General features: G+C 39.3%; 1 protein-coding gene across 6 annotated transcripts; it reads right to left on the bottom strand.

The window, feature by feature from the left end:
- Nucleotides 1–598: 598 nt before the first annotated feature.
- LOC113011054 (uncharacterized) lies at nt 599–12,412 on the bottom strand. Of its 6 annotated transcripts, none has more exons than XR_013906528.1 (6): nt 11,930–12,412; nt 3,979–4,070; nt 2,942–3,594; nt 2,560–2,717; nt 2,083–2,140; nt 599–1,139 (listed from the first exon to the last, which is right to left on the bottom strand). XR_013906528.1 is itself a non-coding variant. In XM_080299192.1 (3 exons), the coding sequence occupies exons 2-3, from the start codon at nt 8,050–8,052 to the stop codon at nt 6,683–6,685; spliced, it is 927 nt and encodes a 308-aa protein (XP_080155318.1). In that variant the 5' UTR covers nt 8,053–8,127; nt 11,930–12,220; the 3' UTR covers nt 4,761–6,682. The 6 variants fall into 6 exon arrangements, 1 of the variants encoding a protein (XP_080155318.1); XR_013906527.1 differs by lacking the exon at nt 2,942–3,594 and adding an exon at nt 4,358–7,591 and having other exon boundaries at nt 11,930–12,221; XR_013906529.1 differs by lacking the exon at nt 2,942–3,594 and having other exon boundaries at nt 3,986–4,070; nt 11,930–12,240.
- Between the last annotated feature and the right edge of the window lie 5,344 nt (nt 12,413–17,756).

The raw sequence follows: 17,756 nt of genomic DNA, 5'->3' as shown, positions 1-17,756 counted from the left end.
TTTAAGGTTAGGTTAGGTAAACTTGCATTCTCATGGTGAGGCAAAGTGCTTTATGTGTGTGTCATGAACGGCTATAAAAAGCCTATAATTAAAGAACAAAGCGGGTTTGAGTTCGAGTTGCGGCAGACTGTCACTACTTGTAAGTGGAACGCAGCCTTCCTGCTAATAACAGGAATCGGACGCGGTCCACCCAAGTCCACAGCAACCACCATAGCAACTGCCTAGCATGACCTTAACATATTCTGTCTTCATAACTATCAAAATCGTGAAATGATTTGCTAAGGTTTTAAGTGTTACAGCTGCAGAGAGCTATGGCGGCATCTTTGGAAGCTGTTTACATAGCTAATAATATACGATGTAACCATGGAGACAGTCAGTCACGTGAGCTAGCGGTGCACGTTTACTACAGTGAATAAGGTGATTGCGTCCACACGCTGCAGAGGGTAAAGACATTACTTCAATATTGTTTTATATTGATATATATTTGCCTTCTGTTGACCATCACCTCAGGTTCACCATCACAGTTTCAGCATACAGATGCACACTGTCTAAATATGAACACATTCAAAAACTCATGTCTCAGAAATAAGCACAGCTGTTCATGTTTGTCATTAGTTTTATTTGTAAGAAAATTATGAACTTCATATTGTGCATCAAATAAAAGAACATTTCACAACTCTGAGTCAACAGAAACAGGAAACAGAAATGTCTCTAATGTAGACATGTACAGTGTAGTGTAAGCATTAAAAGATCATAAAGGAAACACTAACATTTATGTGAAACTAATTGTAATATATATATTTTTATTTTATTTAAAAAAAAAAAAAAAAAAGAAACTAATTGTAATAAAAAAAATGAGCAGGTGCTTTATAGATTTAAAAGAAAGAATCTGAAAACAACACTTTTTTGGTCTAAGTGATCAAAGTAGAAAACAGAAGTGATGTTCAAGAACAAACCGTAGCTGCACTAATATTACACATCTCCATTGTTGTGGTGAACAGACATGTTGCTTTTAAAACCACATGCAGTGTGTGACCGTGACTGTTCACTGAGACCATGAACGCCACTTTGCTGAAGCCTTCGCCTTCTTCTTCTTCTTCTAAATTGGAAGCAGAAGGAGCACGAGCTGCTTTGATCTACTGAAAGGAAAAAGCAGAACATCTGAGCTGAAACCAGTCAGCTGAAATCATTAAGACAGGAACAAATTCAATGCAGTGTCTCAGGTGGCTTAGCCTGTTACAACTGTTGATACAAGTTAAATACGGTAAACACACAGTGTCAGGGAGCTCCAGTGTGGGAACTAGTGGCTTTAGGTTTGTAGTCATTTAACTTTCATCCATTCATTCATTTAATTCAGGAGGAAGAAATGTCAGGTTGGTGCAGGCTGGTTACATGCATTTGGTTCCATGCTGTCTTTAACTAAATGACTTGGTTCACTTTATGGCTGGGCTGTATGTGGGGTTATATCATGTTATTTGGGCAGGAGTACCTGTCCTCTGTTAGACTTAGAAAGTTTCTCCATAAGCAGAGTTTCTAACTCTTATAGCACATCTGTGGCTGACAGCTTTTTGGTGGCTCTTTTTACCCCACACTGGTTGTGAGTGTGTAAATAGCCCCACTAGTTCTTTTGGGTTGCAGTTAACTTGGGAGGAAGAGGTGGGTCTGCCATGACTAGATGAATAACAATTATCTGGGATACATAAATTTCATAATGCATGCATGTATCTCTATAAACCTGCCTGAGGGCTGCCATTTTTTACATTCAGTTATTTCTTTGTTGAATCTAAATAATGAATGTGTTACAGTTAAACTGACACTGGTCAGTGTAAATGGCTCATTGGGACACAGAAACCTTTAAATTAAACCCTATCACCTGATATCGAGTGTCAAACAATATCAAAGCTGTAAAAGCTGTTTACAGTCAGAATTTATAAAACTGATTGTAAATAAATTCAAACAAGTGAGCTTTTCTCTTTGTGCTGAACATCAACACTGTGATTTCTTAGACTGTAAGCTTTACTTTAGCACAACCACTTGTAGAAGCTGCCACTCCAAATGTCTTTGATAACAAGAAAAAAATACCTTTTCAGTACACGGCCTGAAGTTCTTCTCCGACATCTTCTGCCATCAGCTTTGTCTGCTGGTTTGAAGACAATAAACCACAAAAAGATGATTGAGTCACTTTGTCTGCGTCATGCAGCTCGAATGTGTCGTGTAACGATGTTGAATAGCCGTTGTTATCCTTCTGCTGTGTCAGTAGGATTGTACTGTACAGCATCTCATTGATATGTGAGGAATGCTAATGTAAACAGACTTACATCATTAAAATATAAAGTGCAGGAGATATTTAGATATTTTTTATATTTATATTACATTTTATAGCTGACGGATATTACTAAATAGATAGAATTTACTAAATAGCTGGATGAAGATGAAAAATATGTCTATAATAACAAATGACCATGAGAGCCAGTAGAATTAATTCAACTGGACACTCAAAAGACGTCCTTAAATGCTCTTTAAGTGACAGAACAGATGAACAAACAGTTAATTGCTTACGTGAGATGAAATCTGCTCAGCTACTTTGAAAACAGCTTCTAACTGGTTCCTCCTTTAACAGGATGACTGCTCAGGGGTAAGGCCATCATGCAGTCCAGCAACCTTTATGGTTCTGCTTTGATTCACCAGGAACTATTAGGGAAACCTTCTAGCGCCTCCTGTGAAAGACACAGGGATAAACACACAAACATTTATTAACATGTTCCACAGTCTTCCAGCTTGATTTTCTCATCCTGTGGACAACAACGTACATGGATGCAGGTTTATTGTTAACTTTTGTAAGGTTTATTTAGTGAACATATCCAGCTGCAGCTCCACTGTGATCCTGAGCTGGATAAGCACTTAAGAAAATGTGTCAATAAATGGACAAACATCAACTTACTATATTTATCCAAACAGACGGGACCAATAATGCTTCACTGAGTTAGAGACTTTAACGTGTCTTCTATGCAAGAATGTCTCGTGCTGATAGACCTGCAAACTTGACAACAAAGGTTTTTCAGACTACATGTAGCTGTCCTCTATGTCAGCTCACACATTTACATTTATGTCACACTTATTTCTGCTTTCCCATTTTATAATTATTACTTACATTTTGATTAGATACCTTGAGTTTGTAAATGATCAGATTACATAATTGGAATACAATGTATCCAATTCAGGGTTGCGGGAGGATGAAGCCTATCCCAGCTGATACATTGATATATTGCCATGATGACATCACAGTTAGATCTTTACTGGAAATGATAACAATTCCCCACCTCTCAAAAAGTTCTCCTTATATAGACATCAACTGCTACTTTAGAGAAAAACAAGTGTGTATTACATTGTGCATTTTGTGAAAGTGTATCTATCAGAAAAACTGTCCTCAGACGACCCTCCTATTTTTACTAAGTGTGTGTGTGAACGTGCGTGTCTTATATAAGTGTGTTCATGTTGTTACAGGCCTGAGTACGTGCAGAACTGAATGTAGACAGGCCTGGGTCCAACAGGACTTGTGGGTCCGAGCGGTGTGATTGCAATGATGTGCAACAACTTAAACAAATAACAAGAATAATACAGAACATCAATAGACTGATTAAAGTGCTGATAATCTGTGTGCATTAATATTTGCTCAAAGTAACATAGATGTGCTTCAAAGATTATTCTGTCAACTAATTCAACAATGGTAAATTATTAATCAATGATAATTCTGATTATAACTGTGATCATAAGAATACAAAATAAAATATCTCCTGGCCACAGCTGCCAGTTTATTGCAGGGCTAACACAATATGTGTAACAGAAAATCCACTTAAATGTTTGATATTTCTTATAATAATCATAATTATGACTATTATTTAAAGGTTTCTTTAAATAATACATTTTGATTTTTTTATAACCTCTAAAATATAAACCTGAGCTGTTTCAGATTCTGACCTCTGACCTCACTGCAGCTCCCTCTTGGAAGTACGTCTGCTTCTTGTCTACCCCCAGTGTTGACCGCCTGCCCTTGATATCACGTACTGTACCTGAGGAACAAAAAAGGACAAACACTTGCCTTCATTTAAGAAGTACATTCATACAGAGGTAATCTATGGAAACACACTAGTTCACCCTTTGGGAGAAATCAGTTCCTGTGAAACATTTCTGTAAATGAACATCATGTGGAGAATGAATCAAATGAGTTCTTCCGGTGACTCAGCAGTCCCACACTGACAAATGAAATCTAGTTAAACTATTAAGCATATTCGCTCTTCTGAAATCTGTGTTAAACATTCACCAGGTCCCCCCGTGTGGTTCTGGGATCTTTGCTCACCGTTCTCATGATCATTTTGACCCCACGGGATGAGATCTTGCGTGGAGCCCCAGATCGAGGGAGATTATCAGTGGTCTTGTATGTCTTCCATTTTCTGATGATTGCTCCCACAGTTGATTTTTTCACACCAAGCTGCTTGCCTATTGTAGATTCACTCTTCCCAGTCTGGTGCAGGTCTACAATACTTTTCCTGGTGTCCTTCGAAAGCTCTTTGGTCTTGGCCATGGCGGCGTTTGGAGTCTGAATGTTTGAGGCTGTGGACAGGTGTCTTTTATACAGATGATGAGTTCAAACAGGTGCCATTCATACAGGTAACGAGTGGGGGACAGAAAAGCTTATGGTCTTATGGTCGTGAAAATACGGTAAATTAGTTTGAATCTGAAATCATGGGTCAAACTACTTGTTCTGAGACCATTTCTTTATTTTTCACACCAAACTGTTTAATAAGATAAACTCTACACAGACTTCATCAAATATAACTAACACTTTAACAGTATCAGGAGTTCATAATACAAACTTCAAATCAACAAGAAAACAGCAGCAAACACGTGGATCAAAATTCATTAAAAAACAACATGTGGACTTCAAGGACTAAATACACTAAAGTGAAAGGAGGAGCAAAAAATAGAGGTTTAACAGAATTTGAATTAAGTAAAAGTAGTCACCTGTGATCTTTAAAATGGTCCTGATGTGTGCTGCTGTTTTTAACTTTCAACATTTCTTTGCTGCCACTGTGAATACGAATGTGTTCTTTGCCTAATTGAATAAAGGTTACACTGACTTACTGCTCCATCCTCTGGTACAAACTGGCATTACATGGAAGTACAGCTCAAAACCAGTTTAGTTTGAGTTTCTTTTTTCAGGACATAAAGTCACAGCAGGTGTTGTTTCAAAGCTGGTGGACAGATTTAGTTCATTTTGGAGGATTTAAGAGCAACTGCTGTGAAAACATTTGCAGTTTTGGGAGAAAATGATTTAAGAGAAGATTTTACAACAGCAAAAGATTAAATATGAATGAAGAATTGAAATTTAACTGAGGTAACACATTAAATGAATACATTAAAAAAAGAAGTTAATTTTGGAAACACTAAGAAAATTCAAATGAAAGAAATTGATATATATACCAATATCTGCAATTCTGATACATTATCTGTTTGGTGAAAAAGAAATTCCTATAACTTTAATAATACAGTAACAAGTACAACTACTAAACACTACTGTGTCCCAAGGGAACAAATATTAAAATGTAACAGAGATAACATTTTAGAGAATTAAAATCCCTCAAAGGAAAAAACAAACTTGATATGCATATCTATACATGCAGCTTCCTAAACATAACATTCAGGATTATTCACTGCAGGTCCAGAAATCAGAGCTACCTCATCAGATCCAAGTGTGACATCAGCTGACACTCTTTACAGGAGATTCCATCTGAACTCTGTGGAGCCTGATCTCAAGGTTTTTAAGTCTGACCCTGAAACCAGAAGAGGATCTTTCTCTCTCTTCAGATTCATTGTGATCCAGTGATTTCAATCCTGCATGATCAGGCTGATGTTTGCACAGAGCAGATAATGAAGTGAAGGTTTTTGCACATTGGTAACAGTGAAACAGTTTATTTACAGCGTGGGATCGTTTGTGTTCGGAGTATGAACTGAGATTCCTGAAGCTCTTGTCACACTGGTCACAGCTGAAGTTCACTTCCATGTGTGTACGTTCATGTTTGTTACTATGACCTGATTGTGAGAAGCTTTTGTCACAGTGTCTGCACTTGTATGGCGTCTCTCCTGAAGTGGTGAAGGATGACCCACACTAGTCACAGATGTGCTTTTTGACCCCACTGTGGAAGAGTTCATGTATTTGTAATGTACTTGGTGTGTGGAAGCCTCTCCCACATTCTTTGCAGTTTTTCATTTTGTCTCCAGTGTGTCTACATTGATGTGGTTTTAGGTCCCGTTGATGATTGGAAGTTTTTCCACAAATTCACAGAGAAACGTTTTCCCACCACCACAGTGACGACAGGGCTGAGAACTGGATCCATCTGCGTCGCTCTGATTCTAAGCAAAGACATTGTAAGTCGGGGAATTGCTTCAATGTTTTTATCCTGAAAGTCGCCTGAAACAAAGAGCATCTCTGCCAACGTCCAATTACATTTTACTGTTTACATTACAACACTCAGCTTACTGAGAGAAAATGAGTCTTCATTTTTCCTAACAGTTCATTCAGTTTAACTCCATAAGTTTACTGATCAGACTTTTTCCAAACAATCAGGTTAAAATTACAAGATAAAAAAATCAATACATCCTCACAGTAACTGCACTTGTAGAGTTACTTTCTGGAGTGGAACTGTTGGTGTTTTTTCAGCTGATTTGGAGCTTTAAAAGTCTTCTCACACAGGTCACATTTGTAAGGTCTCTCCTCAGTGTGGCTAAACATGTGTTGTTGTAGCTGTGCATCTGTTGTAAACGGTTTCCCACACTGATCACAGCAGTAAAGATCATTTCCAGTGTGAATCCGTAGGTGACTATTTCGGTACTGTTTGTCTCTGAACCTTTTTCCACAAAAGTCGCAGCTGTACGCCTTAATTCCAGAGTGGGTAACTAGATGCTTCTGTAAGCTGCTATTTTGAGCAAACGTCTTGCCACACAAATCACAGCTGTGTGCTTTAACTCCACTGTGCATGATATGGTGTAATTTTAAGCATTTACGATGGGTAAAAGACTTTCCACACAAGTTGCAGCTGTAAGGTTTAACTCCACTGTGGATGAGTTGGTGTGTTTTAAAGCTTTGAGCGTGGGTAAAAGACTTTCCACACAAGTGACAGTTGTACGCTTTAAATCCACTGTGGACGAGTCTGTGTGTTTTTAATTCTCCAGCCTGGGTAAAAGACTTTCCACACAAGTCACAGCTGTGAGCTTTAACTCCACTGTGGATGAGTTGGTGTGTTTTTAAGCCTCCAGACTGAGTAAAAGACTTTCCACACAACTCACAGCTATAAGGTTTAACTCCACTGTGGATGACTTGGTGTTTTTTTAAGGATCCAGCCTCGGTAAAAGACTTTCCACACAAGTCACAGCTATACGGTTTAACTCCACTGTGGATGAGTTGGTGTATTTTTAAGTGTCCAGAGTGGGTAAAAGACTTTCCACACAAGTCACAGCTGTAGGTTTTCTCTCCCTTTCTTCTGTGAGGTTTGTCGGCCTCCTGAGAGCGCTGACTTCTCGCTCCATGTTGGTCCTGCAGTGACAGAGATACAAACAGAGGCAGTGAGTGAAATGCAGTCGTGGAACAAACTGAAACTCCCTCCATTAGTGGAATCAAACATGTCAAAAAAAACACATTGTTGGTGTGTTTCCACCACCTTCTGTTGACAGTATCACATTACAATGATGTGCTACAATGAGAGTTGTAATGAAAATTACATTATTGAAAAAATATTGATCAGCGGAGAAAATCTTTTACTTGAGTTCAACTGATGATATTGTTGTTTCAATGTATGCTTATAAAATATAATCTTTGTATTTTCTTCTAACTTGTGTGGTTTTTGGTTGTGAATGTAGATTCTGTGTATATGGAGGAGCCCAGGTTGGAAAAGATAAAGCTGCTGTTAACATGTTTTTAAAAACCAACCAGCTGTGCACACAGTTTCAATAACAGTGTAACTGTAATGTTTTTGTTACCTTTTGTGTTGAAGTCATTGTTTCCTCTGTAGTGGCTGAGCTGAGTCCAAAATTGTTCCTCTGCTGCTCCAGCAGACTACTCCTGTTATTCAGCTGGGACACACACACAAAAAGTATATATATACTAGAGCTGGGCGATAGAACGATAACGATATCTATCGCGATATAACTTTTACTCGATAGAGAAATTAAGCTATCGCGATAGACCTCGCCGCTCTTGTCCTCTTTAAAAAAAAAAAAAAAAAAAAAAAAGGTCGGCCGATCCAAATTAAGTAGCGCAGAGCCGAACCAATCACAGCCGCAACTTCACGTCGCGTGACTTGTTACGTACAGCACAAGTGCCAAGCCGCACGTGTGTTTGTTTGGGAAGCAGCCAGCGGGTAATGGAGGAAATGAGTGTACCGACTAGAAAAATCAACCGAGCGTGACCGAAGAGAAAACAGATGATGGTTCCAATGCCGGAGAGATTGTCGAACGGAAGAGCCATAGAAGTTCCGTAGTGTGAAGGTATTTCGGCTATTTCAAGTCTGACAAAAAACAGAGTAGCGTGCACTGTAAATTGTGCCGAAAGCAAGTCTGGAAATACAATGAACTGGTGCATGCGTCACACTGTGCGCCACGTTATTGTTTCGGTGAAATGAATTTCTACAATACTGTTAATTCTACTCTCTGCAGTGTTTAAATGCTTACATATACACACAGTTACTGTCGGTCCACACATACGACTCGGTTCTGCTTCTATGCCCCAGCTTTGTTTACTTTTTCCCACCGAGGCTTCTAGACTTCTGATTGGCCAATATTTCTGCACGGTTAGGAATCTAGCGCCACCTGCTGCTTTGGCATGTTCATAGCACCGTTTTCCTTCATTTCTGCCTTTACGTGTGAACGGGATTATTTTTTTAAAACGAAAACGGAAAATCTCCGTTTTCAAAAATACCCGTGTACGTGTGGACGTAGCCTCAGTCTCTGACTGGAAGCGCTAATTCGTCATTCGGCTTTTGTCAGACTAAAGTAACTGTTAAAACTGTTTGAAAAGCTCAGCTATACAACAAGGAGAGATTGAGAATTTCCTTTTAGTTCTCAGTTTATTTGATATTGACAAAAGTTAGTCAGTTTTGTCTGTTCTTCTGTAAAACAAACTAAGATTTATTTTTAGAATTAATATTTTGTTTCTAAGTGGAATTGACAATTTAGTCTGTTTCGTTTGTTCTATTTTGAAACTTAAACGCTTTAGCGGCTGCCTTTCTTTTGAAGTTTGCAATATTTGCCTTTATTTATCTGAAAAAGTCTCATGTTCCTTAAGTACATCTACCCTGTTGAACTTATTATGGGAAATAAATATTTAAATAAAAACAAGCTGCTGATTATTTCACATTTTACTTGTGAGCAACGGCACATTTAAATCTTACAAATATAGTTATTTGGCTTATATCGTGATAGATATCGTTATCGCCTGAAATGAAAAAAACATATCGTGATATGAAAAAATCTCATATCGCCCAGCTCTAATATATACACACACACATATATATGTATGTATAAATATATATATTGATCTGCTGGAGATCTGCTGGAGCCACTTGCCTAACTTGGGAGTCACCGCACCTAGTGCTCCGATTACCACGGGGACCACCGTTACCTTCACCCTCCACATCCTCTCGAGCTCTTCTCTGAGCCCTTGGTATTTCTCCAGCTTCTCGTGTTCCTTCTTCCTGATATTGCTGTCATTCGGAACCGCTACATCGATCACTACGGCCATCTTCTTCTGTTTGTCTACCACCACTATGTCCGGTTGGTTAGCCACCACCATTTTGTCCATCTGTATCTGGAAGTCCCACAGGATCTTAGCTCGTTCATTTTCCACCACCCTTGGGGGCATCTCCCATTTTGACCTCGGGACTTCCAGGTTATACTCGGCACAGATGTTCCTGTACACTATGCCGGCCACTTGGTTATGGCGTTCCATGTATGCCTTGCCTGCTAGCATCTTGCACCCTGCTGTTATGTGCTGGATTGTCTCTGGGGCATCTTTACACAGCCTGCACCTGGGGTCTTGCCTGGTGTGATAGACCCCAGCCTCTATGGATCTTATACTCAGAGCTTGTGTGTCTGTGTGTGTGTGTATATATATATATATATATATATATATATATATATATATATATATATATATATGTATAATTTTTTTTTTACATATGCATCTGGAGATCATCCTACGAAGTCCACTATGAAGGCACTATTGACTATGTGCACGAGACAATGTTAACTTCCTGGTTTGAGACCGGATGTGGGGTTGTGCATTTCCGGTAGCTTTATTTTATTTATTTTGCGGTCAATCACTACTGCGAAGATATACTCCAAAATCATGTCCAAAACTCGAAAACGGAAAGATTGCGTTAAGTTACAAAGAGCAGAAGGTGGGAACACTCACCGCTGTTGTGTCATAAAAAATCTAATGATCAATTTTAAAGCATTTAGATCGATCAGTTGTTTACATCACTCAACACAAGCAGAACTGCATTACTGCATTACACTTTTCGATGTGGCATCGTCCACATTCAGAAGCACATCTCTGTATAGTGACTGGTCTTATGATTTAAACAGGCAAATGTTCAGCATTCAAACTACAGGTGAAGAATAGTCAAACCAGATGTTTCCCCCATTATGTCGATATCAGCTAGTCAAGTACACACCTACACAGCATGTTAACAAACCGTGAAAAAAGCCACACAAAAAATGAATGATTGCTGGTAACAGTTTCTATACATTAGTATTTACGAAGGGTATGTTGTGACTTACCTTCAAAATTACAGCGGTCCCTCGCTATAACGCGGTTCACCTTTCACCTCGCTTTTTCACGGATTTTTTAGTGCAAGTTTGCATGCTTTTTTTTTACGTCACATTGTGTCCTGCGTCCTGATTGCTACAGACGATCTCCTCCGTGACGTCTCTCGTGTACAGTACAGAATCGCTGCAACGATCGCTAGCAGTGTGACTCTGAAGTGCAGTAGTGTATGTCCACGATGTCCACCAAACTTTTTGCACCGTCAAAAATAAAATTGGCTACTTGATTTCACCTATCGCTGGTTATTTTTAGAACATAACACCCGCGATAAACGAGGGACAGTTGAGAAATATAACATTTGAATCCCTTTTCTCTTTTGCTCTGAGGCGCGGGGAAAAAACATCGACAAGTCGATGAACATCATTTACAGATAGTAAAAGGAACTTGCAAAGAAAAGTGTCTGGACTTCTTTAAGTTAGTTGAATAAGTTTCACCTCTCATCCGAGAAACTTCTTCAGTTCTAAGGTCAAATGGTGAGTCCCAGATATAAACCTAGTGGGAGTAACCCCCCACAAAGGGACAAAAGGTGATGATCGGATCATCAGGGGGACAAAAGGACCGATGACCTGGATGACTGAGAACCTTCACAGACATCATTTACAGATGTATTGGGTAAATGTCCATCTATAGAAATGTAAATCGCCGCTTGATTCATTCATCAACTTGTTTTGGACCGTAAACCAGGCGCGAATAGGACACCGGAAACAAATCTCCCCACGGGAGTTTCCACACCGGAAGTAGCATATGCTAACGTGCACATAGTCAATTCTAAAGGCTGATTGCCCTCCCCCACGCTTGTACCTGTGGCTTCATGTCCTGAGGGTGGGGGTTGGTTGTTCTCATGCCCTGCACCCCATCCTTTGTTCATATTCCAAGACTATTTTTCTTTATGTATTCTTTCCCCCCAGCAACCGCCATAATATTGATGTTGCAAGCAATCACAAACTCTACAGTCTGTCTGACTCCAGTCTATACCAAACAATCTATTATTCTCAACAGAGCTAAACTCAGCATAAACTGAACCCACATTAAAGTTAGCTCGGTGCTTACCTTTAGATGATCCCACAAACCGAGAGAAACTCCGCGATGAAGCTGGAAGTCTTTCCAAACAGGAAACAGATCAGGGAGAAGAGACCCACGTGGTTCACGCTGATCTCAGCTAGGATCCAGGAGACAAGGGTGTGCAGATCGATGCAGATATCGATCCAAACGTTGGTAATGGTATATGTTCCTGTAAGTTTACTACTCTACTCCCGTTTCATAAAAAATCATCTCTCTCTGCTCGACTCCTCTCCTGCGCACACACACTTTCTCCGCCCCCTTTTCCTGGCTCTGTGGTGATATGTTACTGTGTGGTCACGTGACTCAGCTGCACAACGTGACCACGTGGGGTGTAATTTCGAAATCTCCTTTTCCTAAACTCTTTTCCTTGGCCTCGATGAAAACGTCATCGTGGGAAGGAGAATTGTTAAGGACTCAGGGAAAGAGAGGAGCAGTGCTGAGAATTGGAACAGCCTTAGGCTGTATCCCAATTCAGGTTCTGCAACCTTAACGGTCCTCAAGGGCCGCGTACTCAAAGACCGCTAAGGCCGGAAGTGCGATGCTTGTCTTTTACAGAGTATAAATACGTATAGATGTATCAAATATGAGTGGATCATATATAAGAGACAAATATTGTTCATTTGGAATGTCGTTTTTACCAAACTGATATTGTATCAGAATTGCAGATATGGTTTTATATATCAATTTCTTTCATTTGAGCTTTCTTAGTGTTTCCAAAATTAACTTCTTTTGTAATGTATTCATTTAATGTGTTACCTCAGTTAAATTTCAATTCTTCATTCATATTTAATCTTTTGCTGTTGTAAAATCTTCTCTTAAATCCTTTTATCCCCAAACTGCAAATAATTTCACAACAGTTGCTCTTAAATCTGTCTTAAATCTCTTAAATCTGTTGCTCTTATCTGTCCACCAGCTTTGAAACAACATCTGTTCTGACTTTATGTCCAGAAAAAAGAAACTCAAGCTAAACTGATTTTGGGCTGTACTTCCATGTAATACCAGTTTGTACCAGAAGATGGAGCAGTGAGTCAGTGTAACCTTTATTCAATTAGGCAAAGACCACATTCATATTCACATTGGCAGCAAAGAAATGTTACAAATTCAAAAAATTCTACTAAACCTCTATTTTTGGCTCCTCCTTTCACTTTAGTGTGTTTACTGTGTTCTTGAAGTCCACATGCTGTTTTTTAATGAATTCATTTCATTTCCACATGTTCTGCAGCTGTTTTCTTGTTGATTTGAAGTTTGTATTATGAAATCGTGATTTGATTTGATCCTATATTTGATGAAGTCTGTGTAACGTTTTTCTTAATAAACAGTTTGGTGTGAAAAATAAAGAAATGGTCTCACAACAAGTAGTTTGAGCCCTGATTTCAGATTCAAAGTAATTTAACTGTTTTCAGTGGTACATGTGGAGGTTTATCACTGGAGGAGACTTGGCTGTTCTCCACTCACACAGAATAGGGTTCCTGCAGCTCATTAAAAACTCTAAAATTATCTTTAAGGACAAAGATGTTTGATTTTTCTTAAAAGCAAGATTTGGGCATGAAGTTTTCAGAGAGTGTGTTTAACATTCATTGTAATGAACATCTCACACAAAGCAGATGTTCCTGCATTGCAACAGCGGTTTGCAGATGTGTTCTACCCCCTGCCCGGCTGGAGCACCACCTTGAAACGCAGCCTGGCGTCTGTTCATGACCTAACATGTTGCCTGAGCACAAGAGACAAATTGTGCAAAAGGAATTGGCTGAAATGGTGAAAATGCTGTTATCACAGGATGAAATGAGGATTTGTTCCTCAGTGTTTGGTCTCCTATGCTTACCTTTTCTCCAGATGATTTGTCGCAGCTGTTGAGAGGGGCCAGTTGTCTTTAAGGTGCTTCCAGGTAATTAAGAAGTGAGCGCACGGTTTTATAGGGTTCTGTGATGATTATCACAAAGTGAACAAGATCTCATGGTTTTATGCTTATCCCATGCCCCAGGTTGACCTGGACTGGTTAAGCACTGCTTAGCTTTTATCATGCTGGATTTAACCAACGCCTACTGGCAGATTCCCTTGTCTGCAGAGTCCAAAGACAAAAAAGACCTTCTCCACTCTGTATGGTTCATGCCATTCATCACTCTTCTGTTTGGCTTGTTTGAAGCCGCGGCCATTTTCCAGCACGTGCTGGAGCGATAGCTGCGTCCTCACACTGCATATCCTAATTCCTACCTGGATGATGTTGTCATTCATAGTTATACCTCGGTGGATCATGTCATGTGCAGTGGTTGGTCACGGTCACGGAGTCCGTGAGGCAGGCAGGGCTGATGGCAAACCCAAAGAGGTGTATGGTTGGATGGAGGGAGGTACAGCATAAAAAAACTGGCACAGAGCCTCCCCTATGCATTACCAAAGATTCACATCAAACTTATCCCATTCTTGGTTGCTTTAATGAACATTTTTTTTATTGTCACAGTTTGATACTGATGATTTCTTTTGAACACTCCTTTATTCTTAACCCAGTGACAGTATCAAGTTATTATGTTTATTTTTCATGTTAGTGTTTTAATTTCCAGCCTTAAAGTATCTCCATGTGATGTTCCTCTTTCACATTTTCTGCCGCCAAAATAACTGTTCCAATTCAGTGTCTGCATTCTTCAAGACCCAATTTGAAGGGTGATTACGTCACGCCAACATGATGAAGCCTGTCCCAATTCGAAATGCAGCCGAAAATGCGCCCTTCATTTCCCCAGATTTGAAGAATGGGTTGGGTGTATCACTTGTGGCCCAACATATCCCAGAATTCATAGCGCAGTGGCTGTGGCCAATTTTTTCTAACAAAAACGGCGGATGGCAGAACTGTGGTGAAGAAACTGTGGAGCAGGGAAATTATTTTACTGCTATTGTTAAAAATCATTATTACCAGCATAATATAATCTGCAATATGATCATTGCTCTAACAATGTAACAGATAGCTTTAAGATGGCCTTAAGATGTTTATGCATGCAAGTTATTATATTAACTTTGTATTTCAGGTGCAGTTATAACTATTTTATACACAATGCATATCTGTGCCTATTTGAGTTGATGTTCAGGTTCATTAATGGTCTAAAGCTTCACTAGTGAGAGTGTCTAGATGATCCATGCTGAGGGAAAACTAGAACATAGAAGGAATTGCAATACATGCTTACAAAACACTTATATCAGTTTATTTTAATATCTTTTATATGTTCATATTCTTGTATTAAGCTTTTAGTAGGGGTTCTTGATTAAAACATTTATTTAGTAGATGACACATATATAGTTTCAGTTGTTACATATCTGAGTGTGGTTTCTGTCTCTCTGTCTGGTTAGAGGTCAGGAGCTAGTCAGCGACGTGAAACAGGGTGCAATTGTGGTTAGCACACAGACACAGACACACACACTCAGTTAGAGAGAATCATTTATAGGTGAAAGTTTAATCATGTTTTGCTGGGGTTGCAAAAAGAGCAGTTTGTTGCAGAACTGCTGCTGAGGTGTCAAGATGACAAGCGAGCATCCGGCAGTGACAGGAAGCACCTGTTATGAAGATAGAAGATAATTGTTCTTTTAAATTGTGTCAAAAGTCGTTGTGGTTTTGATATTGACGTATGTGTATATATCCTGTCTGTGACGCATGAAGGGGGCGTCAGTAAATCAAACCCTGATGCTATAAAAATCTGTGTATGCTTTGAGGAAGTCGAAGACCACTTGCTGTCTGCGTACAGAGTGTTCTTCCCACACGTGTGTGTTCATTAAAATCATTGTTTGACCAAGAGCTTCTGGACCATGGTGGTTTGTACTCTCCTTCCTCAATTTTTGAACCTTAACATTTGGGGGCTTCGTCCGGTAATTGAGGAGGGAGGATTGGAGGTGTAAACGGTGAAATTCGGTGGTCCGTTGTGGTCAGACAGGCAGGCGTGACCCGGCAACCAAACTGAGGGGACAGGCGCCTTTAAAAAGAGGTAGGCACAGGCCTGTTGATTTTATCCGAAGTGTGCTGAATTGGATGATAAAATTAAATGTCTATTCAGTAAAAGTTGCCGGTAAATGTCTGCTTTGATTTTGATGAGAATCTTATGACAGTACTGAGGATTTAAAGCAGTTGGACTGCTGGAAATGATTTAATACGGTTGGACCGTAAAAAGCAGTTGGACTGCTGGTAATGATTGAATGCGGTTGGACCGCTAAAAGGATTTAATACGGTTGGACCGTGGAAAGCAGTTGGACTGCTCAATGATTTTAGTATGTTAGGGAATTTGGTTATTTTTTGGTTATAAGGTTGGACCTGCTTCAGTCTTACACTTTGTTGGGTGTTTTACTGTTGTTCCAAAGTATTATAAATTACTCAAGAACGCCAGTTGGACTGGTAAGAAGCGCAGTTCTCGGAGGTAATGCTCCCTCCCGGCCAAGGACGCTTGGCCCTGACCTATCGGCGAATAGGGTTAGTACGGTTGGCAACCGGGGAGAACTTGGGAACCTCCAAAATAGCTAGTGGTTGGACCACTTTACAGTTTGGAACGGTAGTCTGCGCTTTTTTGGTTAGAAGAAGTTGGACTTCGGGCGTGTAACTTTAACTTAACACTTCGGGGTAAGCCTTGGCTGTGCAATGCCAAAAATAGAGCTTCAGGCAAAGTTTGGGTTGGTTGACGCTTTTAAATTGAGTTAGGGACTTTAGAGATGAGGCCAGAAACTGTTGGACAGATACTGGTTAACTGATTACAAAAAAGTTGGACTTTTTCGGTGGGACCGTTAACTTAAATTTGTCAAAATTGGTTAGGCGCTAAAGCTGACAGATCTGGCAGTAGTTGTAAATATAAGACGTCTTTGTAATATAAAATAGGAGGCTGTGTGTCGAGTCAGCAATGCACTGACTGCCTGCTGCTATTTTTAGACGGTGTGTGTGAGTGTGAAAATGCAAATGAGTAAGTAGTGACCTGTTTAAACCACAGTTGGTTTTACAAATACTGCTGCAAACATTGTTGAGTGTGTGTTTAAGATGCCATTTATGTTTATTAGAGGACTATAAATAAAGTTTTGAGTTGCCGTAGTGGATGTATAGTAATTGACTGAGTTTGGATGTAGATATATAAATATATTGAGTGCACTGTATATACTTAAGACTAACACATTACTTTCAGTAGTAACTTTTCTCCAGCATTAGTTGCTGGTGTGGTTTATTTTTTCAATTTCTTGTGTGCGCGGTGAGAATTAATGGAGGTTTGAATTTTTCGTTTGTTTGTTTTTGACTTGCTCTTTCTGATTATGACAAGCATGTCTAAAATACTCTTAGGAAAGTGTGTTTTGAGTTATATTCCTCAACTCTGGTCACAGTTTAAGTGTGAATGCGGTGACTAGAAGGTTTTGAATGAGGAATAAAGGTGTGAGAGGTATTTCTTTGGTGATGTAAAGTAGGATGTTTTAAAGTTTGAAAGTGTTTTTAATTTAAGAGATGCATGAGTGATGTTATAAGAGTTTGAGGTTCTTTTCTTTCAGTTTAAAAACACATAAGTACATACACTTGGTACACCCGTTTACTCTTTGACTTTATTAAAACAGACGGTGTATTTGAGTTTGAATTTCAGTAATTGTATGTTGATATGGTAATTTAGTTTATGTTAGGTGAAGGAGATGTCCATCTCCGCGTCTTGCAGGAGTGAAAGTGAGCACGTTGAAGGCTGTGATGTGAATGCTGACAAATGCAAAGAGTTTAGTTTATTTAAAAGGTGTGTGTGTGAGAGGATTATGAAATCATTGTGTGAATGATGCTACATTTTAGATCAAAAGTTAGCAGAATTACAGAGGGTCTGTAGATTGT

This window comes from Astatotilapia calliptera, chromosome 3 (assembly GCF_964374335.1).
Source record: "Astatotilapia calliptera chromosome 3, fAstCal68.1, whole genome shotgun sequence".
NCBI lineage: Eukaryota > Metazoa > Chordata > Actinopteri > Cichliformes > Cichlidae > Astatotilapia > Astatotilapia calliptera.
Note: the sequence above shows the minus strand (reverse complement) of the source record. Positions and strands in the feature narration are given on the sequence as shown.